General features: G+C 39.7%; 1 protein-coding gene across 3 annotated transcripts; it reads right to left on the reverse strand.

The window, feature by feature from the left end:
- Positions 1–887: 887 nt before the first annotated feature.
- Positions 888–27,695, reverse strand: MYL10 (myosin light chain 10). Of its 3 annotated transcripts, none has more exons than XM_074844992.1 (8): positions 27,629–27,695; positions 26,198–26,306; positions 14,853–14,939; positions 12,119–12,194; positions 10,544–10,648; positions 6,963–7,041; positions 1,894–1,942; positions 888–1,131 (listed from the first exon to the last, which is right to left on the reverse strand). In XM_074844992.1, exons 2-8 carry the CDS (start codon positions 26,255–26,257, stop codon positions 1,033–1,035), a joined length of 555 nt encoding a protein of 184 aa, XP_074701093.1. In that variant the 5' UTR covers positions 26,258–26,306; positions 27,629–27,695; the 3' UTR covers positions 888–1,032. The 3 variants fall into 3 exon arrangements, with proteins under 3 accessions (XP_074701093.1, XP_074701095.1, XP_074701094.1); XM_074844994.1 differs by lacking the exon at positions 27,629–27,695 and adding an exon at positions 25,487–25,609; XM_074844993.1 differs by lacking the exons at positions 26,198–26,306; positions 27,629–27,695 and adding an exon at positions 22,710–22,731.

A 27,695-nucleotide genomic window follows, 5' to 3' on the forward strand; every position in this document is an offset into this window, starting at 1 on the left:
TTAGTTGTTAAAACAGCAGAAGCCTGTTTCACTTTGGCTGCAGCATCCTTCTGACTCCCACGCAGGAAGTATTCACGCAATATTCCACATAGGCAGAATATGTCCAGTTCCTAGAAGTCCAAATACAAGAAACTGTAGCCCATTTTAGAAACTACACTGATCTTCAATTATAAAAATGAGATGTAGTCTACTTTCATGAGTAATGCCGGGCTACAGTTCCTAAGTTCTTTTCTCGTCCTTGTCCCTAGACTTTCGATGACCTTTGGCAAAACAAACCCTTCCAGTGTGTGCCTCACCCGTAAAACAAGGCTAATAACCAACAGGTGAAAGACCAGGCATTACTGTTATTTGTACAACCTCCTACATATAATAAAGGTACCTCTGAAGGGGGTAATTTGTTATTATTGGTTTCTAAGTGCACCTAGGCACATTCTACTATGAGAAAAATAGCCACTATTCCACTTCTGTTCTTTTGCACCAAAGCAAATGAGTCAAGTGGCTTATGAAACTAGCCACATCACTGAGATGGAGAGGGCATATTGCATATTCACAAGACCTTCAGATTGTTTTATTTACACTTTCATTGCTAGGGGCTGTGAAATGGAACAGAATTCAATTTACCAAATACTCTTCCTGGTGCAATAAGTTAGAGGATTTCTCAATTAATACATGGAGCTTATGTATAAAAGACAAGAGGTTAAGCAACACTGCAGTGCCCAGTGGACCATCTGGTGAACATTAGGATTGTCAATAAATCACGAAAGCACCAGTTCATCAAGAAAATTCCATTTCAAACCACTGACAGAAAAAAAAAAAAAAAAAAGGATGGGAAAAAGCTCACAAAATTGGTATTTTCATCTTTTATAAAAACAGGAGCATTAAATAACTTTAATCTAATTTCAATTGTTTTATTGGTTCTCTTCTGATGACCACATGGCTTCACATACTGAATGTTTAGCCCTTTGTATTGCACACAAAAGCATTATGAAATAACTTGGTGCATCATCTCAGGAGAAGCTCATCTCTTTCCTTTTAGTCTTTCTCTTCACCATGGGTGATAACGTAACAGAGGTTCTTATAGTCCAGATTACCAGAGACATCTGGAGGGAAAGCAGCGAACATCTGTTTGATCTGCCAAGCAAACAGGAGATAAGTGTTACAAACATAGGACTGTGGGACAGCAACATGTACTGCTTTTCATTTTCAGCCCAGTTCAGCTCCTTCTGCCTTGACCCGTTAACCACTACAGAAAATTTTTCCTTAGCTTCAGTAAAACTGAAGAAGGAATTAGGACACAACTAGTTAATACAGTCCTGCTAGAATCCCAACAAGTTCCCTGTTGAAAAGAGCTCTCCCTGAAATCCAGGTAAGCCCTGGCCAAATAATGTACTACAGTCTGCACTCCAGTCTGCTCTTGCCACGAACCAACTCCACTCAATCTCCTCTTCTGAAAATAAGTCCCTCTAAATTCCTCCTAGCCAGCAGAATCCATGTTCAGTCTCACACAAACCACAAACTCGGTACCTCATTTCAAAACTCATTTCAGATTTCAAACAAAATAACTCTCACAGAAATGGAAACCAGATCACCGTCCCCACCCAAACCCACTTGAACTCTAGTAAATTCATTGCCCAGCTCACCACAGGAAGGAACAGCAAGAGATAGGCCACGCTTACACTTGGATGGAAGTCCAAAGAATCTGTTTGACTTTGATTTAGCCATGGAGTTATTCAGACGAGATGCACTGAATTGTTCCTAATTGCTAGAGCTGGCATCAACCTTCTCTCAGTCTGGATTTCAGCTGAATTCATGCATTTAAAGAGGGGCAAATGCTTATTGCTGAATAGTAGATGGAGATAGATTCCTATTTTGAATAAAGAAGAAGGTCCTTACCTCTTCTTGACTGAACCGGTCTGCCTGTGTCATAAGCATTTCTTTGATGCTGTTCAAATAAAATGAAATAACCTGATTAAAGGGTGATAATGGCACATGACAATTCAGATGGCAAGATCCCTCCTGAAGTTGCGTGAAAGAAAATCTGTGTGACCGCATAAATTAGAGCTGTTAATCCTTACATGATATTGTAAGAGATTTTCTGCGGGCACCCATCAGTGTCAATGCCTTGCTCTGCCAACTTATTTTGCTTTTGTGACATTTTATAGAGGTTTAAAATTGTTTAAGGTTATTACGCTAATTGAAATACAGCAATTTTGTATGCTTATCTTAACCTAAAATGGTAGGTTTTCTCACTTGCTGTTTAAAGTTTGGATCAGTTAACAAAACTAAAAGACAGAATATTTTCTGTAAAATCTGAGGATGAAAGGAACAGAGCATGAAATGAGAAAGAGGACTTGAAAGAGAACTCCAACAACTATTCCAAATCATCATCTGAGAATCCTTTTATTTGCATGCAGTCATTCCCAGAGGAGACTGTGAAACTGCATGAGACCTCTTGTATTTCACGGTACAACGTCTTGATCTGGAGTTCCAGCACTGTAACAAGGAGCTTATCCCACACACAATCTGCATCCTATGCAATTACATCAAAGAGAATATTTTTGGGACAGCCTCTCAGCTGATTCACCCTCTGTTTTCAAACCCATTGTGGGAAGTCAGTTGAGCATGTAATTTTTTTACCTAAGTTTATAGGTGAATAGAAAAGCCAGAAAGAATGATTACTGCTTCTAGTCTAACCCTTTTAGATAAAATGTCTTTATATTTCACCCAGTTACTCATGTGCTGAGGGCAGCACATGTGCAATGTGCTGGAATATCCACCAGTATGAACTCAGTTATATCACATAAACCTCCCTTTCACTTGCACTAATCATTTCCCCTTCCTGTAGAAGAATTCCTATACTAATCTCAAAGAGTTTGCATTCACACTGAAGAGGCAGACTTGTCTCCTTTTGTTACTACCAAAGGTATTTATACATTATCAGGACTTTTTTAGATCAGTAAAATGGACTATAAACCTGTGATAACAAATGAGCTGTCTGTTGTACAAAAACAAAAGCTGAAACAAATATAGAAATCTATTTTAGCTTGTAGATTTGAAAAAAAGGCTGCTTCTTTGAAGAATTTGCTCTGCGGGAGTGAGAGCAATAGCTCTTCTGGAAAAAGCCCTTTCTGCTTTTTAAACTGAGTATTTATTTCTGCTTTTTAAAGTGAATATTTTAAACTAACTATTTATAATACAAATCATGCCTGCCCAGGAACACTTCCATATGAGCAAAATTCACCTACTGTGGATGCAGATGTTCAGGCAAAAGAGGAAAGCTTTCGTTTCTGCTCCCATACACCACGCATCTCGAGTGAAAAGTTACACAGATAAAAGTCTAGTTTTGATGGCAAAACTATGACTGTACTTCCTCATATCTCTGACACACATCTTTTTCCCAGTAAAAGGCTACAACAGGTACATAATCCCATTTGCATAAGAGGCATTATACAATTCTGCATCTCTTTCTTATTGGGAAGTGTCATTTGGAAGGACAGAAAGGGAAAACTGAAAAAAAAAGATGTTTCTGGGTAATGAATAAGGATCTTACCCACAAGGACAAGAGTGAAAATATCCATGCAAGTTTTGGGAAATACTCTGAAGTCACAGATAGAGCCTGAGCTATTGTATATATTTCTTCTGCGTTACTTTACCAGTGTCTTTACTGAGGAAAATCTTTCTTCCTCTCTGTCTCTCATATTGCTGTTTCTGTTTTGTTATCCTGGCCACTTGTTATATGACTGCATTTTTTGAAGTAGAATTCTCAAATGATCAGTGGGTGCAAGAGTAGAGAGATTATTCTCATCAGCATAAATTGATTATTGGATATATGTGCACTGGGGCAAACAGCATTAGCAAATGTAAATAGGAAGTGTGATACAGGAAGGAGCTTGGTGAATAGAAGGAAGCACTTACAGCAATTTTGTCAGAAGTCACAAATAAACTTCATTAGCAAACAGGACTACATTAAAAAGAGATCTGGGCACTATGTGTCTTCTATTCACATGCTTAAAGTATTTAGGGGAAGAGAAAAGATCAAATATCTAATTATAATCTTCTGATGCACAGCCCAGTAGGCTCTGGCACACTCATAAGGAAGGAGGACTGAGTTAAGGATCTATGCACATTTTCCATTATTTATTTTATAGGGAAACGAACAGTCACAATTTCCAAAGCTGGAGATTATGCACTTTCTTCTTTGTGTATCTTCTTTTCTTTTTTTAAAGACTATTTGCTTCTCAAAAAAACCCACCAATCAGTCTTCTGTACAAAAAAGAATATCCATTTGCCTTGACGTAGGAGTCTAAATGTTATCTCTTGTCCTGGCTGACATAAATTCCTTCTACAGTTACAAATATTTTGTTGCATTCTTATATTTTCAAAACGTTTTTTTAAATTATCTGTGAAACATTTTGGTTTTCCACTGGGTTTGCCCTTTCTACAGTGCTATCTTGGAGAAAAACAGGTGAGTTGAAATGAGCAGCACTCTACAACTATGATGAGAAACATCATTAGCTCAGCTGAACTAATCTCCAAAGGTCCAGAATGCATGTAAACTCCCTGGATCCATTTTCATCTCGTACAAATCTGAAAAGTTTTGTTGGCATCAGCATTAGACACAGTTGATGTTGGCCTGACTCACTTTGTCCAATGAATGGCGTTTAGGACTGAATCATCTAACCTTTCCAAACGCTATGCCAGTTTACACCAGCTGAGAATGTGACCTAAAGCATTTTCTCTTTTTGACATCATGCTATAGGAAGGATTTTATGTGTGATATAATGATGCAGACAAACAAAGTCTGTCATTGAATTTGGAAGTAAGTTATAAACTCCTGGAGCTTCTGGAAAGGTTAGAAGACTCCATCTCAGCTACCATCAGATGGACTAAATGAGTCATTTCCAGACTAGAGGTGAAAACACGCAGAGGGAAGAGACATAAAAATCCCCAGAAGGATGTTAACTCCATGAACATAAAAAGAAGTTCTGATTAAAAGGTCAACATGGCTGGTTTTGCAGAGAAACATTCCAGGGTTTTTTAATATGGAGAAATATTATTTATTAACATTAACTGTCATATTGAAATGGCTGTATGAGCCAACATAAAAATTATTTCAAAACCTTCAAATGTCTAAATTTTGGAAGCATATGAATAGAAGTTAAACCTCAAAGACATTCACAGAATTGATTTTATGGTTTGTTCTGTAATGATCAACATTACCCTCGGGTCTAATAAGTAAACATTATGCTCTGTTGTGGTGATGAACTAAAACAATTGTCTAATGTTAGCAGTGCAGTGGGGGTGGGGACAAGGTTGACCTTTTCCACCAAGGAAAAATAAAAGTATTTCTCTCTCATCTCTATTTTGGAGTGTGATACTGCATTCCTAATTTGCCCCAAACTCCAACTGGCTTCCAGCATCCAAGGAATGTAGAACTGGACACAGAGTTGCAAGCTGCAGATTTTGTATGCAGTATATTGTTACAGCTAGTGGTGGGAAATATAACATTTCATGGGTTTTGTATTATCAGAAGGTTGTATTTCATGGTTGTGATTTCACTACCGCGTGATCTGGCCTATTTGGCAACAGGCTACATTTTATTCTGATTGTTTGAGTCAGTTCTGATGTGTTTCTCTGACTGTTCTTCCCAAGATGTTTGGATAATGTTAACCCCAAAACAATCAGGATAACTGTTAACCCTCTGCTCCTTCTGATTGTTTGCTACATCCACTTGTTGTGTTTTAATTAATTTGGAAGTTCTTTAGTGAAAAGATTGTCTCTTTGCTTTTATTTTGCCTATCGAGTACCATAATAGAACTCTCATATCCACTGGGGTACTGTCATAGAAAAGCATATTGGTAATGGAAACAAATATTGTACGTGAATTTTGTATTTTCAACTAACTTTCATGAGACATCAATAATTTTAGATAATGTCATGGAAAACTCCACCTTAGAGGTTCTGGTAAGAGGTTTAGTTTTCATTTACCTTATCAAAACATTAGCAGAATTAATTGCTGCAAATACGATTTTGTAACTCATGGTTCCCTAATAAATTTCCTGTACATGTTAGGCTTTATAAAACCTACCTGAAATGGCTGCTGCAGTAAAACTATAGATCCCAAATCCACCAAGGAATTTAAGCATATGAATAAATCTAGGCACATAAAGCATTTCACTGGAGCCATCGCTCAGACCTCCTCATCCACTGCCCTGATTTGATATCATTTCTCTTATTTGCCTGAAGGCCTGCTTACACCATTGTGGCAGTGCAAGGAGGATTTACATTGGTGCAATTAGCACTTAAAGTCCTTTTGCCTTGCTTTGTTGGTGTAACAGGTTATGAATACAAATTAGGTCCTGCCTCCTTGTTTAAAAAATACCCATATTGACAATAATTTCCACATTATTAATAGTATTATTTGGTTTGGCTCCCACCATATCTAGTGGAATTTTACAGAAAATTATTGTCTAGAAGCAGAAGGCTCAAACGGTAAACACATAACAAGGAAAATGTCCTCACAAAAACCATGTCCCGGAGTTAATTAAACTGATCATGTTTTTAAAAGAGGACTAGCTTCCCCATTTTAGTCAAGCACTCTGAGAGTTAGGCACCAGACATTCATTTTAATTTTACATATGGAGTTAATCTACAAAGAGTCATGTGTTGATTTATATCCAGACCTTCAAAAAAGGCTATCTAATGGCCTACATGTGATTATATTTCCGTTGCCTCTTACAATGTCTGAAGACAATAACATCTCCTTTTGGTATACAAATACATTAATACAATAGTCCAGTCTTTTAACTTTGGCTTACAAACCTAATGTTTGTCTGCCTGACAGTCCCTCTGTCTCTTAAAATACTATAAAAAATATAGCTTTTAAGCAGTTCTTTAAACTTGTGCAATTATTATTATTATTGTTATTATTATTCTTTTAAAAGGATTTGAAATAAACTTACTAGTCTGCCTTTATGTGGCCTTTTCCTTCTGGGTCAAAAATCTTAAAAGCATTCAGAATGGTTTCTTCTGGGTCCGTGCCTAAAATTAATGAAATATAATTTAGAAGCCTGGATGTATTTCTATAGTTGCCAAATACTCGCTAAGTAATTGCATTCACTTGAAAACAGTGCAAAATAGAGAATTCTGCAGCTGTAGGTTTGAAGGTTCCTTAAGTCGGCAGCATTTGTCATGTCAGATAAACAATAGAGGTGAATAGTTCAATGCTCAGAAGCTTAAAAATAATAACTCATATCCATTCTATGTCTGCAGGAGAGAAAACTTCCAGGAACTGGTCTCCAATATCAGTACCCAGAGGATTAGTGGCTTTCAGAAATGAAAATATAACAAACTGTTTCCCTCACTGGCTTCCTTTAATCTTGTACTGTACGTTCCTTGTAAAAACACTTTTTGATGTTACTTGTTCTTCACTATATAGAAAGGTTGTTATTTCCCTCACTAAAGGAAATGGAGCTCATCATAAAATCAGAATGTCAGTGGAACGCAATGGAAACAGGATGATCAATGTAAAATGGTGATCTGCACTTACGTTCTGTAGTGCGTTTCCACTTAAGTGTCTCCTCATTAAGTGTTACTTACAGAAACGGATGGCTTAAAGCACTAGACTACGGCTCCAAGATTTTGCTTCTGCTCTTAGCTGGGCCTCAGACTTCTGCTATGACTTCAATTTCCCTGATCTTCTATTCCCAGCAGTAAAATGATAGTAATAGTCTTCCTTCCATCCTTTATCTGTCCCATCTATTTAGACTGGAAAAAATTTGGGTCAGGGACTAGCTTTCACAGCGCCTTGATCTTGGCTGGGGTTTCTGATTATTCCGTAATACTGCAGATTCTGAGTGTACTCACAGTCAGCTTCACCCACACCAAAGGATATGCTATATACTCTGCTTCTGACTATTGCCCAGTATTTCAAAATATTATGGTAGTATATATAATACAAATTATTTATAACTGTAGGAAAGCAAATTTACAAGCAGGCAGACTGACCCATGGACAAATGAAGCTACTTGGGATGCTAAAATGTTGAAAACATGATTTAAAAAAGGTAATAACATGAAGAATTGCAGTTTCAAAGTTTGGCAGAGATAGAACCAGAATAGAACCCAGTCGAGGTTCCCTGCTCTAACGGCTGCACACACTCCTGATGCCTTCTTAGTTTTCTTTGTTTAAAAGGTTTCACAAGGATTAGTAGCAGTATCTTAGTGGATACAATAGTGAATAAACCTAAGGCTATATGGTGTCCTTCTTGTCACACACTGGTCATGTATATTTTTTTGCAAAGCTGTAGGCAATGTGTTCAAACTGCAATGAATATGTGATCAATACAAAGCACATTGGTATTTAATGAGTGTTTTGATTGTCCCATGAAGAGAAACGTCTTCCAGCACCGAGGAAAGGTCTGCATTTTAAGTAGTCACCACTGTGTGGGGGATTTTTTTCCTTACTGTGTTTTACATTTTCTACTCTGTCATATCCTTGGACTTTGGCTTTGAAGAGAAGCAATGCAGCAGGCATTCTTTATTGATTAGCTGGTAAATAAAGTGGTTTCTTTGATGTGCGGCATCTCTGTTTTCTGTACAAATTGTATTATTCTGACTCCCTGTAGAAACAGCTCCATGTGGTTGGCATTAACATAAACTGAGTTTTGTTAGCTGTTCATCTGGCATCATAATCTCAATGTATAAAGCTAAAGCTCATCCTGAAAATCCCAGCTTCCCCTTTATGACAGAAATCAATTATAGCACAACAAATTTTACTTAGAAAGCACCTTTCACCAAATTCTCTGAGTGGTACTTAGCTAATAAAGAGTGTTGCAAAATTGCCATATCCACTTCCTCTAGCCCTTTCTCCCTTTCTAATTGCACTACAAAGGCTCTTCATCCCAATTAGTTTTGATTGGGAATGTGCAGTCTTTTGGCTCTGCTTCCTTTGCATGACAAACCCAACCAGAAGGGCATGACAAGCACAGCTGTGATTTTCCCTTCACCAAATGGAAATTAAAAAAACCCTCCTCCTCTGCTAGTAGCCAACAGGAAACCTGCAGACAAGAGGGGTACGCTTTACCATTCACCTTCCTGTGCTGGCTCTGGTTTTAGGCCACACAATTGGCAGGGCCAGACTCCTTGCCAACTTCAGCAATTATAAGGGACAAGAGGGAAGAGGGGAAAGGAAGAAGAGCTCATTTCCCTGCTCTGTGTGACCATAAGCATCACAAATAGACAGGGATGGGTATCAGGGCATCCCACAAGAAACAGTCACATATCCCAGAAGGAAGATTATGGAGAAGGGCACTACCTACTCTGCAAGATGTCATCTGGAATGTAAAGGTGGAGGTACCACAGTGATCAAGACAGATGGATGTCTGGGTAACAAAATCCCCTCCTCAGGTCAGTCTATAGCCCTCTCCATCATCTCTTACGCTCCCCAGACATGCTGTGTTCCAATGGTGTATTTCTTTGAGAACTAGCTGCATTATTTCTTTCTTTCAGACCTCTTATTTTCTATTCCAAGCATAGAAAGCTCTTCACTGAAATTGTGCTCAGCAATATAAAGCCAGAATCCAGCAACAATAGAATAAATGTTTATAAGAAGATGGGATCGGATTTTTTCCATTTTTCTGTTCATTAGTTAATTTAACAAACTTCTGGAACGTGCTTGGCTAAAGCCAACCTTTCTTTGAAGGTCAAGGCTTCCACCTATCTCTAATGCATATAGGGAGCTAACTAGATGTTTCTCTTGGCCTCACGCTCCCTCTCTTGCAGTTTCTAGCCATTAACAGTATAAGACATAAAACTAAATTACTAGCTCCCACAACAAATTCAGTACCCACATTTTCTGAACTCCCTACAGTGATCCCTATATATTCTGTGGCAGTGGGCAAAATCCCTCTCCCTTATCATTGTAAATCCACTGAGATTAAATTATTTCAATTTATCCAATCCATTAAGAGTTATGCAGTGAAATCTTCATCCAATGGCAAAATCACTATTGACCTCAAGTGGAACCAAGGCTGGGCACTGGGTTACAACTAATACAGCAAATGAGTGAAGGTCACGTTGCTTCTTCATGCCCTATAACTGCAAGGAAGGTGCAGAGGTCATGTTTGCATAATGAGCCAAAGGAGTGCAGAAAGTTCTTTTGTAGAAATACTGAAAATACTTTGAAATCACCTAACACTGGGAGTGATACCACTATAGCATGAGCAACAGATTTCAGCCTAGGAACCTACTGACGGTGAATAACTCATCTGCACTGTGCTCCAGGCTGCTGTGATTTCATTACTTTCTGGAGCTCAACTTACCACTTTCATGTTAGCTTATGTAAGCTGAAATCACATCTTTGAATTGTCCTCTGGACCGTCCCTTAGCCATTTCATACTTCAACTCTGTCTGCAAAAATGGAGATCACTCCTTGCCTTTAAGCATTGTTCTGTGGATACATTATTATAATTTGCAAGGTGCTGAGATATTTCAATGCTGAGGATCTTTGACAGATACCTCTCCAAGCCCCCAAAGGTACTTACCTTTCAGCTTTTCCCCAAACATAGTAAGGAAGACAGTGAAGTTAATAGGACCTGGCGCCTCCTTCACCATGTTTTCAAGCTCTTCATTCTTGACATTCAGACGACCTGCAGCAGAGATCATTTTTCATAATAAATCACAAATTGTGTTTCAAAAAATGATTCCCATTCATCTCCTCCCACCGGGGAGCTCAGGGCTCTGTGCATCTTTGCTAATAACATGGTAGAACACAACTCCAGAATACCCCAGTGTAAAACAAATTGGCACAGTCAGCTCTAAGATCAAAGGGTGACTGAAGGAGTAAGAAGGATAAATAGTATGGATGTGGCCAGCAGTGGACAAAAGAAGAGGGACTTCCAAGTAAACTGTTTTTCTTTTTCTTCTCTTTTTTTTTTTTACCTCAGGTGAAAGATGGGCCCCACTGATATTAATATAGCAGAGTTCAAAGTGACTGAAGTGAATCCAAGGTCTCAGTCTTTGCCCTCTTGTATATTGAGATGCCTTTCTGAGTAGAGGGCAGATGGATGAGTTGAATAATCGTATCCCTTCCCCATCCTTGTGCAGTCCTATCCCTTCCCCATCCTTGTGCAGTCCTATTGATGAGAATTTAGACCCTGGCAACCTTACTCAAATTGAGTGGTAATTTGCTGTGACTGTACTTTATAGGCATTGAAGGGTTTCACTGAACAGGAAAGATATCAGAACTTGGCCTTAAGTAATAAATATTTCAGGCTAACAGTAGCTACAGGCCAAAGTTTGCAAACTTCGTTGTCACAATAAAGAGTTCAGGAGCTTCTGCTCTTTGCACTGACTCTGCTGGCGTCTGATTCCACCCCAGGGAGCACTAAAGATTCTTATCAAACTCTTTTTAATAAGATCCAGATGGCAAAAGCCCAAATGCCTACATCACTGTTCAAGCCTCCAATGTTGCAACAAGGATATAACTCCAGGTTTGGGATCATGAGCATTTTGATTTTTTCCTTTCCTTGGGAAGATTTGCTTTAAGCTGCTTGATACTATCAGGATTGTGATGCACATGGAACGGACAATACCTAATCTCATGACATGCACATTCTACCCTACATAAATGCACAGAACCTCACATGAAGTCCCCTTTTGTGTGGGCAGAGGGACAGCTAGGGCATGACAACCACATTAATTGGTAGATATTGCATGGCTCCTAGATGAAAAAGGTGCAGCCTGTGAAGCCTGGATTCAGAGGCAAATCAGAAATGCCTGGCATGGACCCCTGCTTGGCTGGGCTTTTTATGAAATAGTTGCAGGGGAGGTATCAGTGCCTTTGGAGAGTTGCCAGCTGCACAGCTCTGTTGCACCCACCAGTGAGTCCCAGAGAGACCTTCATTTTGCTTCTGAAACAGGCTGCTTAGGAGACTTTCCAGCTGGAGCTGTGTAGTAAGACAGCAACCACCATAAAGGAGGAAGATCAAACTGAACAGGTTTCCTTTTGCCTCCTGTGTATCTCATTATTTCCCTCACTGTAATTCTAATACAAACTTTTCTTGTGTGCTTGAAATTTAAACTGCATTTCTTTTATTTAATTATTACTGCCAGTTTACCTAGTGCAGCAAATGTGTCTCTCAAGTCCGCTTTGTCAATAAAGCCGTCCCTGTTCTGATCCATGATGGTAAAAGCCTGTTGGAAGAAAAAGGAAAATTTATTGCCATTGCCATGTTGCACTGGACAGTGCTACAATCACAAATATCAGTCAAGGGGGGTATTATAATCATGTGGTAAAAAAAGACTATTTAACTTCCTTTGATTCATCCCCATCTTTGCACTTTCCTCACTTTCAACACATTACTGTATCTTGGCAAGGGGCTTAATTAAACCCACCCAAACTTCTTCTTACTAAATTAATGCTCAGTGCAGCGTGTAGCTGGGCTGAAGCCAATGCTGGCAGCTCCAGCCATTCAGGCCTTAACCCATAAAAGTTTGAATTAGGGAAGCTTTAGTTAGGGAGGATTTAGTCAGTGGATTCTCTGTGTGTTCTGTACCTTTCCCATACCTCATTCCTTTGTGCAGCTATCATATTCTGTAAAACATTTAATTACTGTAGATATCTCTCAAGCAAAAGTCAATTTCTTCTAGGCCTTAAAATGATCCATCATAAAGAGATAGCTGAATTTTCAAAGCTATAGAGAAATGTAGGTTTCACAGTATTATTTATTCAAAGTTTGTTTCCCTTTCCAATAAATTGTATCCTTCAGACTGTACTATGTGCTCTGACTGACCTTGATGTGTCGACCTTAAAAACTTCTTGTCAGGCAAAATTTAACTTTTGATAGTAAAAATCCAGTTATTTTTCTGTTTTCAGCCTACACAGAATTTAGGTACTCTGACCATTATTTACCAAGCCAGCTAACTAACTGCCTATCTATCTATTTACCTATTTGCATGTCTGTCTATTCACTGCCATCACACTTTTAATTGATTTAGAAAGATTTTAATGACCTGAAATTCTCTTGGTCATACTAAGGGGAATATTAGTAGAACCTGGCATGTCTCTGAAGCTGGTTATCTGTCTGACATGCACATCAATATGAGAGTGTATCTTTACAATGACCAGGAATTATTCTTACTTCAGTATTATTATAAAAGACAACGTTCTCCTGAGAACACAGCTAGTCCATTGCAGCTACAGTAACTTGCAGAGTTTTAAAGTCTACTGCTCTACAGGGTGCACTTCTTTCCATGATCATATTATATCAACATATATTCATGTAGTTTCACCTCCAGTTTCTTACAAAGCCCCGCTGCTCTCATTCCAGTTTGCCCGTGTGATTACTTGCAGCATGCATGTTCATAACCCTTCATTTACCTGCCAAGCCATCATCTCATAAAAAATTAAGCCTGGCTCTTTAGAGTTGCTTTCCCTCCTTTTGGGAAGGTTTGGTTTAAATGGTGATCCCCCGATTTGGAAGCAAAACAGCAGTGCTGAAACATTTTCTAATGAGCTGGTTGAAATCTCTAGATAAAAATGTTCTGATCAAAACCAGCTTTTCAGAAATACTTGTCCCAAGTATGCAGTTTTTAGACACAACATGGTGTTGGTTTTCACTGGACACTCCAATGCCTCATGCTTTTGCTGTTATTCTGCCACCATCCTCCCAGAAATGCTCTTAGTATTATCTCACTTAGAGTTGATCAAATATAGCATTCTGAGCAGTTCTTTTTGTTGGTACATCTTCAAACAGTAGTCCTTGAAGAAAGTAAAACTGGAGGTTCATAGGATATGGAGAAGAGGTGGGAGAAGAGTGTTAAACATGTTCCCATTAATCGTGGGGAAAAAGTTAGTGTTTTCGATTCATTTACCTGGGACATATTCACAATCCTTTGCATGAGTTTTCAGTCGCATTCACCACTGAGCTTTACTGGTGGGAATCCTCATGAAAAGTGAAGTTGAAAGCCTCATGCACAAAATGAAACAGTAGCTATTTATCACATTAGATATGGCTTTAGAGATGTGAGTTAGCAAAAAATGGGGGGAAAATGAATAATTTAAAATTACAAACCAGTGCAAAATGTGATGGCCTCACAGATATTCTAGAATGTCCACCCAGAAAACAGCATAAACTCATCAAACAAATCATCTGTCTTTAATATGCTTCAGCTTTTATGCCAGCCCATTAGATTTACTGTCTCACAAGTAACTGGTCAAGGGACCTACAGTGCATGGTAATACCAAATTCTTTGGGAGCTAAAAGATGCTTACTTAGTTAATCTCAACATGTTGTTTTGTTTTATTGGCATTTATGGAGAAAGTCAGATGAGGGCTTCTTAGTATTTTTGTTTCTAGTTTGTGGGCAGTATTAGAAGGGCACAGAAGAATATTTTCTATTGCTATTGTGGAACAGTCCACTAATTAAAGCCCTGGTTCAATAAGGCATCTCTATTCACTTAAGACTATTTGTATTTAAAACACCACTTAAACTTAACTTTAAACATGTGCTCAAGTGTTTTCCCAAATCAGGGCTAAAGAGGATGAGATGATAGTTTTCCTCTATTTTGGGGTGGGGGCTTGGGGGCTTTTCAAATAAGTCTAGAGCTTGAAACAGGAGAGTGAGGGGAGAGACAGAAAGAAGGAAAGAAAGAATGAAAGAAAAAATGAAGGAAAGAACAAACAAACACACAAGGAAAATTATATACCAGCCAAAACCACAGAGATGATTCAGAAAACAACTGTGTGTTCTATTAAAGCAGATGGAGAATTGAATAAGGATTGCAAACAAAACCTATGTTATTCATTAGCAATGACAGGAGACTATAGAGAACAGCAGAGTAGTGACCAACCTCTTTGAACTCCTGGATCTGGGTTTGTTCAAACATAGAGAATACATTGGAACCACCTTCTATCTTCTTCTTTGCCTTTTTTGGAGCCTGTAATACAAATAAGAAGATCAGATATGTATTACTTTGTCTGTTAAGCACCCATGAAAACAAGTTCCATCTTTAACAGAAGGTAAAACATATACAGTCAAGTAATACAAGAGCATTGTGTTTCGTTATGACAAGGTTTGCAATTCAATCCCATATATATATATATAAATGTGATAAAAAAGACTGCTTTAGTAACAGATGAATCTCTCACTGAGGCTTTTTGCCATTTCCTTGCTCTGGCCTGGAACCTGACAGCTCAGATAAACAGGGACAGCTTGACACTGTGCTGCCTTAAAAAAGGTGAGGGGCCCAAAGTGTCGCTCTGAATATCACATCTGGTCCACTGCTTGTTTCCCCAAGGAACTGCCTGTTCCTTGGGCAGAGTCACCTGTGTCAGACCATTTGATGCAGGAGACTACTCCCCCTTTCATAGTGGCTTTTCAGAGCTCTGTACTAGGGCAGGAGTGATGCAAGCTTATAGTCTTACTTGGAGATGTAAGCTAAAATTCCCAACCTGCTGTTCTCAAGAAATACAATTCAGGTAAGTGGCTACAGGTCACTTCCCAGTCCCCATGCAGGGCCAGGCAGTCAGACTCAATATGAGGCCCTACACGAAGACTCAGTTCAAGAGCTATAAAGGGAAATGATATCATTTCCTACTCACACAGAAATGTTCAGAAGTCTGCTCTGTCTGGACCAACACTGACTAAACAGATTCTTCCTACACAGGGACACTTCTACACTTAGAGGACAGTCTATATTCTTGACACTACACTACATTGCCTTCCTAGCCCATATAATTTTAATATTCAAGATAATCATCTTAAATAAAAGGGAGGGCCTGCTTTTAACACTATTCTGTATCTAAAGACTGAGATGGAGAAAGACTGGGGAAAGAGCTACAATGATATCTAAGAATCTAATGATCACTAAAAATCAGTCAGAACTAGACTTCATGATATATCTCTAAATAAGGGCCCAGCCAGCTTGCCTAAGACAATACAGTTCTTGTTCTGCAGTAAAGAATAAAATCTGTGATTCCTAAGGATTACAGATATGTTTTAACCACAGCATTATCCTTACTTGGGGAAGGATAATGAGCTACATCACCTTTTGAGTTCCCTTCAAGACAGATTATTTTTTTCTTTACCATTTTTACTTTTAAACTTCATCATCATAGTCCCACCTGGTTCTCATGTCATGGAAAATTAGTCTTACTTAGTTTGGGCTATTCTGCATGAAACAGAAGGCAACTTCTACTGTCTCCTTTCATCAAAATAAAAAAGCCTGTGAAAGTTCAAATTCAATACTGATTTCAAATATCCTGAGGAGCAGAGCAGCTCAACGAAATATTCCCACTTGACTCTGTTTGAAGTATACATTGTCTGATCAATTTAATTTGCCAGGCAGATTTCCACACTTATCCACCCTGGTTTAGATCCCAGGTTGAAAATTAGGGCTGTGGTAGACACTCCCCCACATACCCACACTCCAGACCTGTCAGACTTCAATCAGCTAATGCAAAGCACTGAAATCTGGAAATAGGAATGGAAATTAAAAGAAAAATGTATTTGTAGTGAGGTTAAAAACAAGGATAGAATGCCACCACGGGCATGGAAAAAAAATGAATAAGTGGAATGTTTAATGAATGCAGAAATATTGATTTTGGAATAAACAGATTCTCTCCTCCTCCTACACATGAAATAAGTGTTATTTTGAACAGTAATGGGCAATCTTCCATGTAACGTGAGGTGCCTGGTGGAGGTTTTCAACACTTCCAGATCGAATGGAAATATTAAGAACAATCCTGCGTATTTACATGTATTTGTTCCCTGAGGTAAAAAGAAAGCAGATGTTACCCAGCGGAATGTACTGCAAGCTGTCTGGGGGAACTGACCACAGGGCACAGGCTGGCCTCAGCGTTTTCAGATGGGGTAGTAAAACTGGTTCTCCTGTGCTCACGTATCTGGTCTTTACGAAGATGAAACATGCTTTACCATGCTCATGCTCTGCTCTGCTGTGACCAAATACAGCATCAATATTCAGCATGCTAAATATTCCCCATGCCAGCAAACAATCTGCATCTTTTTAAGCTAGCACCACAATGAAGGACAGTGGGCTCCAGCTCCAGATTTTGTTAACTTTAAATGCCAAACACTGGCAATAGCTCCATTATTCCTCAGTTCAATGGGATCTCTGTGCTGTAAGGCTTTAAGCAAGGACTGTAGCTATAAGAAAGGATCAGATAAACCCAAAAGCTGTAGCTCAGTATCTATTAGAAACACACCAGCAACACAAAAACCATCCAAAAGTTTCTTTACATTAGTGAAGTCCTATTCAAGGTAAAAAATATTGAGGAACAGTTATCCAGAGAACAATCACTGTACTAGGAGAAATGCATCCTAGCATCATATTTGTTCAATTTTACTCTCTGGTTGGTCAACTCCAGTGATGATAAAGGAGATCAGTGCCCATGTTGCTCAATCTATCTTTAGTTTTTCTGCTGAAGCTCTGGGTGTGGATCCTATTTATGATCTGCTCACTTGTGGAATGGGGCTGAGACCACCAACACATTTCACAGGGGCCAAAGAACAGCTGTTGGATGGCAATGGCTTTCCATCACCAGTTTCAAGCTAAGTCTTTTGGCATTAAACGTATAGAGCATCTTGGATTATCAGTCTCCTGTTTGTTGCATATGCAGTATTGGGAATGACTCATCTGCTCTGAAAGGCTAAGAAATTCATGATCACAGAAAGAATCTGCACCTTGATTTTGCATGACTGGTGGGTAGGCAGGCTCTATGAAGAGGAAGACTGAGAGATAAGTAGGTAGAGGAGGAACAAAATACAGTACATTGTCACTGTCTTTCTGGTGGGTAAGTCAATTTAAAAGACAGCTCTAGGAGCATAGAAATAGGTCTGTGCTGCTGTCTGAAAACTACAAACCCTCCAGAATTTTTCAATTAATAGAATCAGGATTCTGACTCTCAAGTATCTCTCTGAAAGAATGGCATAGTAAAAATAACAATACAGAACTGAGCAAACATATGGTTTCTAAACTGCCAAGGATTTAGTAGGTGACCTACAGAGGATCAAGTGGGTGACTGACACATCACTTCTGTCTGCCTTGATTTCCCCATTTGTAAAATGCAAAGTGTGCCAAGCTGCACTTTGCAAAGATAGCTGCTCTATCTTTGCAACATGTGCTCTGAGACTGACATACAAAACATGCCAGATGAGAAACTGAAGAGCTGAGGGTCCCCTGGGCTCGGATTCCAAGGCCTCAATAGCACAGCAGTGGGAAGAATGTTGCAACAACTGAACAAGCCTATTAATATTCCTGCCTGAGTGTATTAATCATCCTATTGTGAAGAAAACAACACTTCACTTTAGAAGAGAAACCACAGGCTTGTCGCATATCACTCATTTGTCTTACTAGTGTTAACACTCTCTCAATTAGCCTGGATTTTAAAGGGTTTGGGGTTGGTTTTTTTTTTGTTTGGTTTGGTTTGGTTTAGAAGATTTAAATGAAAAAATAGAGCCATACCAAAATCTGGTCCCAAGAAAACTGTTGAACCAGGCATTTGCCATGAGTTGAGTTTCCTTCACTGAAGTTCTTTATGTTTTTCCTCTCTGGCAGTCTCAGGGAGCCAGAGAGAACAAGGATAGTGCAGTGACACAGGTAGGCAGAAATAATGAGTGTGTGCTGCCTTCACCTCTCTGGATATAAGAATAGGGATTGATTTTTTGTATGTTGTGGGGCAGGAGGAGGATGTATATTCAAGTGAATCAGAGTGAAAAAATCTCTGATTTCGGGGTGACCTAGAAGAAGAAGGGCAGGGAATCAGTTTATATCTCTACATGCAAAGGAGGAAGAAGCTGAAAATACTTAGTTCTTACTTCAGAATGTGAGGTGGTTTTTACCCTGATAAATTCATAAAAGGCTGGTACTAGGGCAGGTTCATGACACATGAGATACAAAGGAAGTGACACTGGATTATTGCAGAACTTTATCATTTCAGCCCCTCAATGAATTCTGCATACAACCCAGAAAAGTATGGTAAAACAGACAAGTTGCTGCAAGATAAACAAAGGTTCAGCTCCATTACTGGTGCTACTCTGCACTGACTGCTCAGGTGCATACTTCTACCCTTCAGTAAGTATGAAGTAACCAAACTCTACTCAGCATTTTCTGCAGAGCAAGAATGCCTTCACAGGCACTCAGGCAAAATGGGCAGCACTCTGCCAGAAGCCACATTTTTGGTTTCGTTTGGGAAGGTCAGTTCCCTGCTTGGTCCCCCATGCCTTAAAACACCCAGAAAATACTCTTAATAACTGAAGATGACAGAGTTTGATATTCCTGACAGCCAAAGTCAAAACACAAGCAAAACCACTTCCCAACTCAGCAACTTATTGTGTCTTCTTTTAATTTTTTTTACCAGAGAAGACACCAATGGATAAGCAGGTCTCCTGGGAGGGAGTTCTTCAGAGAAAAACAGCGGCAATCGCTATTAAGAGCCTGATTCTGTTGTCTTGTACCCTTATGTGTTCATTCAGCCCAGGGCAAACTAGACGTAAGATACTAGCAGCTTTAAATTGCACTGTTTCACATTTTATACTTCCTTCCTCTGCAACTACATCCGTGACTACAGAAAAGACAGAATCATCCATCATCTTGCTCAGATTCTGTCCCCTACTGTGATACACAGTATGATGTTAACTCTGAGTTACTATTACTTTTTCATCCATCACACTCTCTCCTTGTTTTTCATCCACTCTGGGATCTCAGTGCTGACATTTCCTGTCTTTGAATTTTTGCTATCATTGAATCCAACTTCTGAATCAAAAGTTACCTCTCAGGCCCATCCAAGGGATTTTTGCAGCACTGCACAGGATTTTTGTTGATTATTGTCTCACAAGATTGCTCTGCTGAGATAATTTACGCTGCATCTGCACCAGAGATCCCAGCTATGAACAAGCCACCCTTTTTTAGCGTGGTTTAGGTACTTTTCATGGCAGGTGAGCAGCATAAGGCCAACCCAAGTGCATGCCTTTGAGGGAACAGTCTAGAGGAGCAAGCAACATAAACTGCTCTAAGGGCACAATTTGCATTTCAAACAGGCAACAGCCTCAGATCATTCAAATAAAAACCCACGTTATCAGAACTGAGAAACAGAAGATCTTTTTATTACCTACTCCACACTCACAAACAGATCCCTCCCTTCTCATCCTCACTCCATTTTATATGTAGCCCCAGCCTCCCACACACCCACACAGGCACACACACCTTTGATCCCTGCTAGATACAAAAATCTGTTGGACTGCATCCTCCCTGCTTCACACTCCCGTACACTAAAGCATTCTCCTTTGCCCCACATAAAATCCCTTCCCAAACACAGTCTCCTTTTTTCTCGTGCACAGATACACAGAGAGAATGCATTATCTCCCAAAACTTAGCTCAGAACAGCAGATAACCTCTCCAACCGCAGACTGCTCAACCTCTACGACCCAAAATTCACCAGCTGCTTTCCCCACCCAACAAATTTTCTTCTCTGGCACATACATATCCTCCTGCTTCACATAAACAGATGAACAGTCCCTGACTACGTACCCAGTCCTCTGTGCTCGCAGACACACACCTATGTACACGTACATGCATACGCAGAAGCAGACACAAACACTTCAACGGTTAAACAACTGGCCACATTTTCAGCTACTGAAATCAGCATTGCTCCACTGAGGTCAGTACTTGTTTCAGTACAGGTGGTACATTCCAGACAGTTAAGCAGGCTGCAAAACACATTTGATCAGAATGCAATCTATTTTTGGGTACGCAGTTCCCTTCAGCATACAGAATTTGCTACAAGGTGTCACTTGAACTGAATAAACACAGGGATGTTTTGGGAATAAGAAAAAGGCTTCCCTCTCCTTCCTTCCACCTCTCTTCTTCCCTTCCTTCTCTCCATCAGCACAGAGCATGCGGGGAGACATCACAGACCCGACTTCACTGAAATTCCCGGGAATTAACGGAGAGCCGTAGACAGTTCTCAGAACTCCATTCCACAGCACTTGTGTGGTCTGCTCTTGTTAGAAAAATTATCTCCCTGAACCCTGCCTCTCTCACTCTCATCAGCCCTGTATGTCAGAGCCTAGTAGCACTGGCTGACTTGTAATTATTTTTTACTATGCTGCTTTGTCTGCACTAATCCTTTGAAAGTAGCTTTACTGCACATCTGAAATATTATGATGCTATAAAACCTCTGTAATATTTATAAATCCCTTAAGACATCATAAAGAGAGAAAAAAACCTCCCCACAGAGTTCATCTAGCATAATTACATATACATTTCCCTCTGATTAATAAAAAATGATCACTTCCTTATGTAAAGATATTCTTCAGCTTTCTTTCATTAAGGCTATTTTTTCTTTCCATTTTAAATCTGTTTCATGTCTCCCTGTATAGTAAGGTACCTCAGAAGATATTTTCCCAAAACAAAAGGCACAATGAAAAGAACCTCCACCAAGAATCCAGTTGAACTGGGAGCAAGCAGACAGATTAGTCTCTCAGTGTATTTTCACATCTAACTTAAGCAATTTCACCACACAATGTCCTGAAATATCTTCAGACATAGAGTGTGGTGTATCATTGTACTAAATAGGAGGGAAGAAAATTGGTAAATAAAATTTTGAGAGAGGGGAAAAAGAAAATTTAAGACCCAGCACTTGCCACCCACCCCTCAAAAGGGCTTCCTTAGACTTTAGTGAAGCTGATTAAAGGGAAACCTGTAAACCCACAGATGAAGAGGCATAATCAGCGCAAGGCACTGCTCACTTCTAAAACAGTGGTGAAGAACATGATTAGTGGCTTGCATGCTCAGTGTGAAACCACTGACACTGGGCTTGCGCTGGCTGAAACTAGAACCTAGTTTTGTGCGTGGATTTTAGAAGTGACTTTGAATGTGGTTTTATCCTGCTCAGAACAGCACTTGGATCACATTCATCACCTGCTTAAATGGGATCAGGTTTGAACTAAGCTTTTCATATACAACTCCCTCCCCAGTGTTCTCCAGAATCAAATATTCCATAGCCCCAGGGAGCCACTGGGCAGCCTGAAAAGGACCTGTGAGAAGGAGAAAAATAAGGAAAGAGAAAATGACCCGCTTTTTGGTTTTTTTAGAATATTGTTGTAGTCATTCTTCCAAATTTGCAGAAGACAAAGATAGAGCCCAATCTGCCTGCTACTCCTTAGGCAGTTCTTCTTTGCTTCTTGGAATCACATCAAGTGCACCTTTGGTGCAGAGGTGGCTGTTGGAGTCCCAGAGCTAAAAGCCAACAGTGAGCAGGGCAAAGACAAGACACAGAAATTTCTGCAGTACTTCCTACTTCTCCCCACTGTCTCAAGAGCAATACAGTTAGAGTTATAGAGATATCCCTTTCCCTCACTCCCCATCACACCATAGCAGACCGTAGCACTAATTAACACCAGCCGTGCCAGTCACTGCTGCCCTAGTGTCTTGGAAACAGATGCACGAGCTCTTCCCTTCAGCAAGTACATCTGTGTTTCCTACCTTACTCATTGGTTAAACACATGCAGAAAAGTCCCTGGAAGTTCACAGCTCGGTCTGTGGGATGTATCTCCATTCTGGATGTGATACTAACTATGAGATTTCATGGGGTCCAGTGTGGTCATTACTGCTTTGTTTGAACTGTTGGAGTCAGAAATAAATACAAACGGAGGTAAACAGACAGACATGGGAAAGAATAGAACCTACCATACTGCTGCTGCTCCTTCCACCCCTTCTCTGCCAACTAGTCAGCCAGCAAACACAATGCCAATTGTCTCTTTATATAGTGTCACCAAGGAATAAAAATATGCCTGTTCCAAGTTTAGACAATAGATGTAAGGTTGGAAAAGTGCAGTAATTGGATCCCAATACCATTCCAAGCATCTGTTCCATGCACGGCTTTTGCTTTCACAGAAATAATGCAGTAGATAAGTATAGTAGGCAGTTGGGATACAGTTGTACAGCACTCACAATAAGCTAGAGCTGAAGGGGCTTTCCCATGTACTTCTAAATAATGAACACAGGGCATGCACTAAGAAGATTTTAAGTGGACATGGCATCCTGAAAAAGCAGAAAGAGAAACACACTCCTTGAGAAAATGCAGAGGAAACTAGCAATAAATCCCAGCCACTGAGATGTTTGGTAGTTCCAGTCTGGCACATGCATTCAAAGCTCCAGAAAAATGACTGAGGTTCTGCATAGGTGTATCTATAACTGGGAATTATGCCCGAAAAGCACTGCTCTGCAGATACCAATAAAGTGACTCAGATCAGCTCTGTTTTCCCTGAATCTATCATACATGCCCAAAGTCTGGGGCCAGACCTCAAGCTACTGCAAACTGATGGAGACTCGTGGACTTCCAAGCATGAAAAAAGAGATGTGTAGCAATGAATATGGTGTTGAAAGCAGGAGAAAACAGAAGGCAGCATAGGAACCACAAGGACTGTGTCTCCCAAGGAATGCTCATGGGCGTTAATGCATACACATTCCACCTGATTCATAAATCATGTTTGGCATTATCACAATGGGCCAAAACATTAACCAGTACAAAATGCATAATTCCAAGGACATGAAATCATATTTCCTAAAGGTCTAATCTGCGTCTGCGAGAGTATCACAGGAACACCGCTGCATTAAAATCAGCAGTAACAATACGTTTTTCAGGAACATACACTATCATCTGAAATACGTGTCTACATCAGTCACGCTAACCTTGAGCCACGAAAGTGCTTAACCAGTCGACTGAACTTTGGGACAGACAACATTCGTTTAAGTATCTAGTTGAACAAGGACCTTGTTCCTTCTCCAGGTCCAGCCCCTTGCAGTGCTGTCATCTCTAATCTTAGATGTGACTGCATGCTCTTCAGGGCAAGGACTATTTTAGCTGTTGTGAAGTACCTCGAACACCTACAGGGATAAGTAAGTAATAAATAAGCAGAATACGATTCATCTGGCTTTAGCAAAATTGTCGTGGATACAAGTTGGAAGTTAGCTTCCTGTTCATCATTCTGACTTCAGTGACATTATACCAATACCTAGTATAACACAGCACAAAAATAAATCCCTCAGTCCACAAGCCTTCAACGGCCTGCTGGATAGCAGACCCAGATTTGTATACTAGATGGAGTTTGCTAATCTGAAAAAGTCAAAGTAAGGTTTTTGAGGAAAATCTCACATAATTTCAAAGGTCCATTGTGATAAAGACTTATCATGTTCACTGGGTTAGATCCTGATTCATCAAAGCTGTTAAGCGTCCGCTTAACTATAATGGAGGAATAGATCCACTGAAATGAACAGAATAGCTCACACACTCACATTTAAGAATATGTTTAATTGTTTTGCAGGATCAGTGCTCTAACCCTAACAAGACAGCCGAAGGAGCAGCAGCTTTGTCACTGAGTTCACTGGGCCCAGGATTCCATCCTGTGAATTTTGTGTCCTTTTTTGGAAGAATACTTATCTTTTCATCCAGCCATTTCATGAGTTTGTCGTAACAGTTCTGTTAACAGAGGCTTTGTACTGTTTCTTTGGGAGTTTTGTTTTCTCTTATCTAGTATATCATCAATCATCATTATCATCATCAATTTGCTCCTTAGTTTTCTAGCTTGATCTGCAGGCATTTTCCAATAGTGCATGTATTTTCTACATTGATCTTTGTCATTTCACAGAATTTTTATATTAAATGAATTCTTCCAAGCTGTTTTTAAATGACATGACATGTTAGGATGAAATCCACACAATACTGTGTGTTTGTAATGCACGTGTCCTGAGAGACCAGAACCCTCTCTGCTTAGTCTATAAAACAAATCCACAGAGGAATTAAGGGAGACATACATCTTGACTTTAAAGGTCTGCTTGCTTCTGCAACTGCCTCCAAATTATAGAAAGGCTCCAGACTGGAGAGGGGAGGGAGAGAAGGGGGGAATAATATAAGGACTGAAAAAGAAAGGCTTGAATTTAATTGCCCTAAAAATTTCAATCATTCAATCTGGTAATTAGAGAGCTGGCTGATTCAGAAGGCAATTTCATTTGGAAAAAAAAAAAAAAAAAAGAACCCAACAAGATAATTGATGCTAAGTGAATATTTTACCTGAAATATTAAATACCAAACTTAAGTCTGCCTCCAGGGCCCTTTCTGCTACCCCTTTTTGATCTGTCTTTCTACTTCTTTGTATTTTCCTCTCACATGACTCAACAGAACAGGACACTCCTTCAGAGAATCAGATTGTCACAGGGACAGGTCTATTTGAACTCTCTGTGCTGTGAAGGAGAAAACATAATGATTTATTACTGAAGAAAATAATAATAGGAAGTCTCCTGAGATCCAGCCTGGCTGCAAATCTCAGTGAGATTTTCCAGTGATGAGTCTCTGTGTCTGTCTGGCCATAAGCAAGGTTTGATGTCCTACCACAGTTAACAGCTTTCTTTTTTGAGCTTATCAAGTATAGGGTAACAGCTTGCTTTATGAACTTAACAATACTCACCAGAATGTTTCCTGTTTAATTCTGGACTCTGTGATGCTGCAAAATGATACTTAAAGGTAGATCTCTGCAGTCATGCAGAGCACTGTGGATGTCAGTGTCACAGGGGTCTGATTGCGCAGATCTCTTTGCAGGATGGAGAGCAGAGCTGGTTATTGCACACTGTTCACGAGTAGTAACTGCTAATTCTCTAATATTTAATAGCCTAATGAACAAGGACAGCATCTCATACACAAAGGAATGTTGCCTGGAAATTAAGTAGATATTAATTTATACTGCATTTATAGATGGAGAAATGATAAAGAGAACGCATGTGACATTGGATTCTGATACCATGCGCTCTTCTATCTGCTCATCCATGCACCTTTTTCACACAAAATGCTACACTCTATTCCTGGTAGCAATATTAAATTTTAATCTTAAACTACCTTTTTAAGTAAGATTCCACATCTATTACTGCTCAGGAAGAGCATACCAAATGTATTCAGGTGCCTTTGCAACTTCCATCTTTGAGACTGATCATGAAAATGTTTCTGATCCATACAACATTCATTGTCTAAAAAGATGCAGATGACAGGGACTTGGTGACAATTCTTGCAGTGAGATGAGATGCTAGAGAGGATGCCAAATGGAATGTGCCCTCTTCTCCTAGTTCAGTGCGGACAGAAAAAAGCCACTAATGCTGAATATGTTACATAGGAAATGTGTAAGTACCTTTGTAAGGATTCCGGCTGTTGCAGACTGAGTTTTGAGACCAACTTCATACCACAACATTACACTTCTGTGCACAGATTGTTTTCCTTCACGTCTCTGAGTGGCATGCCTTCAAAAGAAGATATGTGACAATTAATCATATTTAGGAACTGAAACTTTCCACATCCTGCCAATAGGTAGGGACAACCCAAACCTTTAGAAGAGATGTGTCCCAGCCTTCATACCAAAAGACTCCACTTCCTATGCACTGACCAGGCTTGATCTCTTTGCTGGCACCTAATTTGGTGCTGAGGGTAAAGACAAGGCCAGTCCTTATGTAAAAACAGGATTCATGTGAGCCCCATCCTGGCACTCTGCACTCTGACAAACTGTACCTTGTGGAATTGCCAACTACTGCCGTTCTCTGGTCATGTCATCTGTTTTCTTATTGCTACGTGCTCCTAACATCCTCTAAGTCACAGGTGTTCATTTATTCTACAGGTGGGGAACAGGTATACTCAGTAATTTATCCAAGTATAAATAGGAATTAAAAGCAAAGCAGCAAACTGAAGCGTTGTCTTGCAAATCCTGGCAGGTATGCAAACCATGGATCAGCAGTATAGGCCAAGTCCCTCTCAAATAGGCACTAAAGCGAGAATACCAGCTTATTCCAGCAAAGCCACCAGCAAGTACTACTAAGCTGAGGTGGATTTCAAGTCATTCAGAGAAAATTAGCAATTTCCCTTGAACCACCCGCTTTTCCTTAATCACCTTAAATTAATGAGGCTCTCCCCTTCTTTTCAGAGCCATGATGATTCCCTTTCCTTTCTCCCTACAGTAGTTTTCTTAGCAGCTGATTAAATCCTTGATACAGAAGACACCTTACAGCTCAGAAAGCCCCTTAGCTAAGTTTGGTCTGACGGCTGTATTTTGGAGCCTGTCAACAAGGTGAGTCTCAGGAAAGTTAGTCTTATGTTCGCTGTATGTGGAGCTCCTACAGTTCAGGTACAGAAAAGAGCGAGCTATTACAGATACCTCTGCAGAATTTTAAATAAATTAAACAGTGCAAATCCCACTGCGAATCTTCTCTCTCTGTTGAGCAGAGATACATACACCTATCTGGAAACAGCCAGGGCTGCTCTAACTGTTAATTAAGTCCTGTGCATTTGTTGTTCAGGACACTGAATCCAAACCTTCTTCTCTCCTTCTCTGATTTACCCCTCCCTCTCTGGGAATTCATAGCCACTATCTAATCTGACAAAATCTGTGTTCTCTTTTATACTTGGAGGTCACTTTATGTTACTTACAGTGTGTTGCATTATGTCAAAAGGCATAACACAACATAATAAAAAGCAGACTAATATAACTCAACCTGACATCAGTGACATAATATGATGTGGCTACTGAAAAATGCACTGTTGTCATTGTTTTGTGTTTTCATCTGATACCTACTTGCTATTCCAGTGTGGGCATTTGTTGCAGAATTTGGAGAAGGTGGTTACGGATTGAGCATGCCTGA

This window comes from Strix aluco, chromosome 19 (genome assembly GCF_031877795.1).
Source record: "Strix aluco isolate bStrAlu1 chromosome 19, bStrAlu1.hap1, whole genome shotgun sequence".
Classification (NCBI taxonomy): Eukaryota; Metazoa; Chordata; class Aves; order Strigiformes; family Strigidae; genus Strix; species Strix aluco.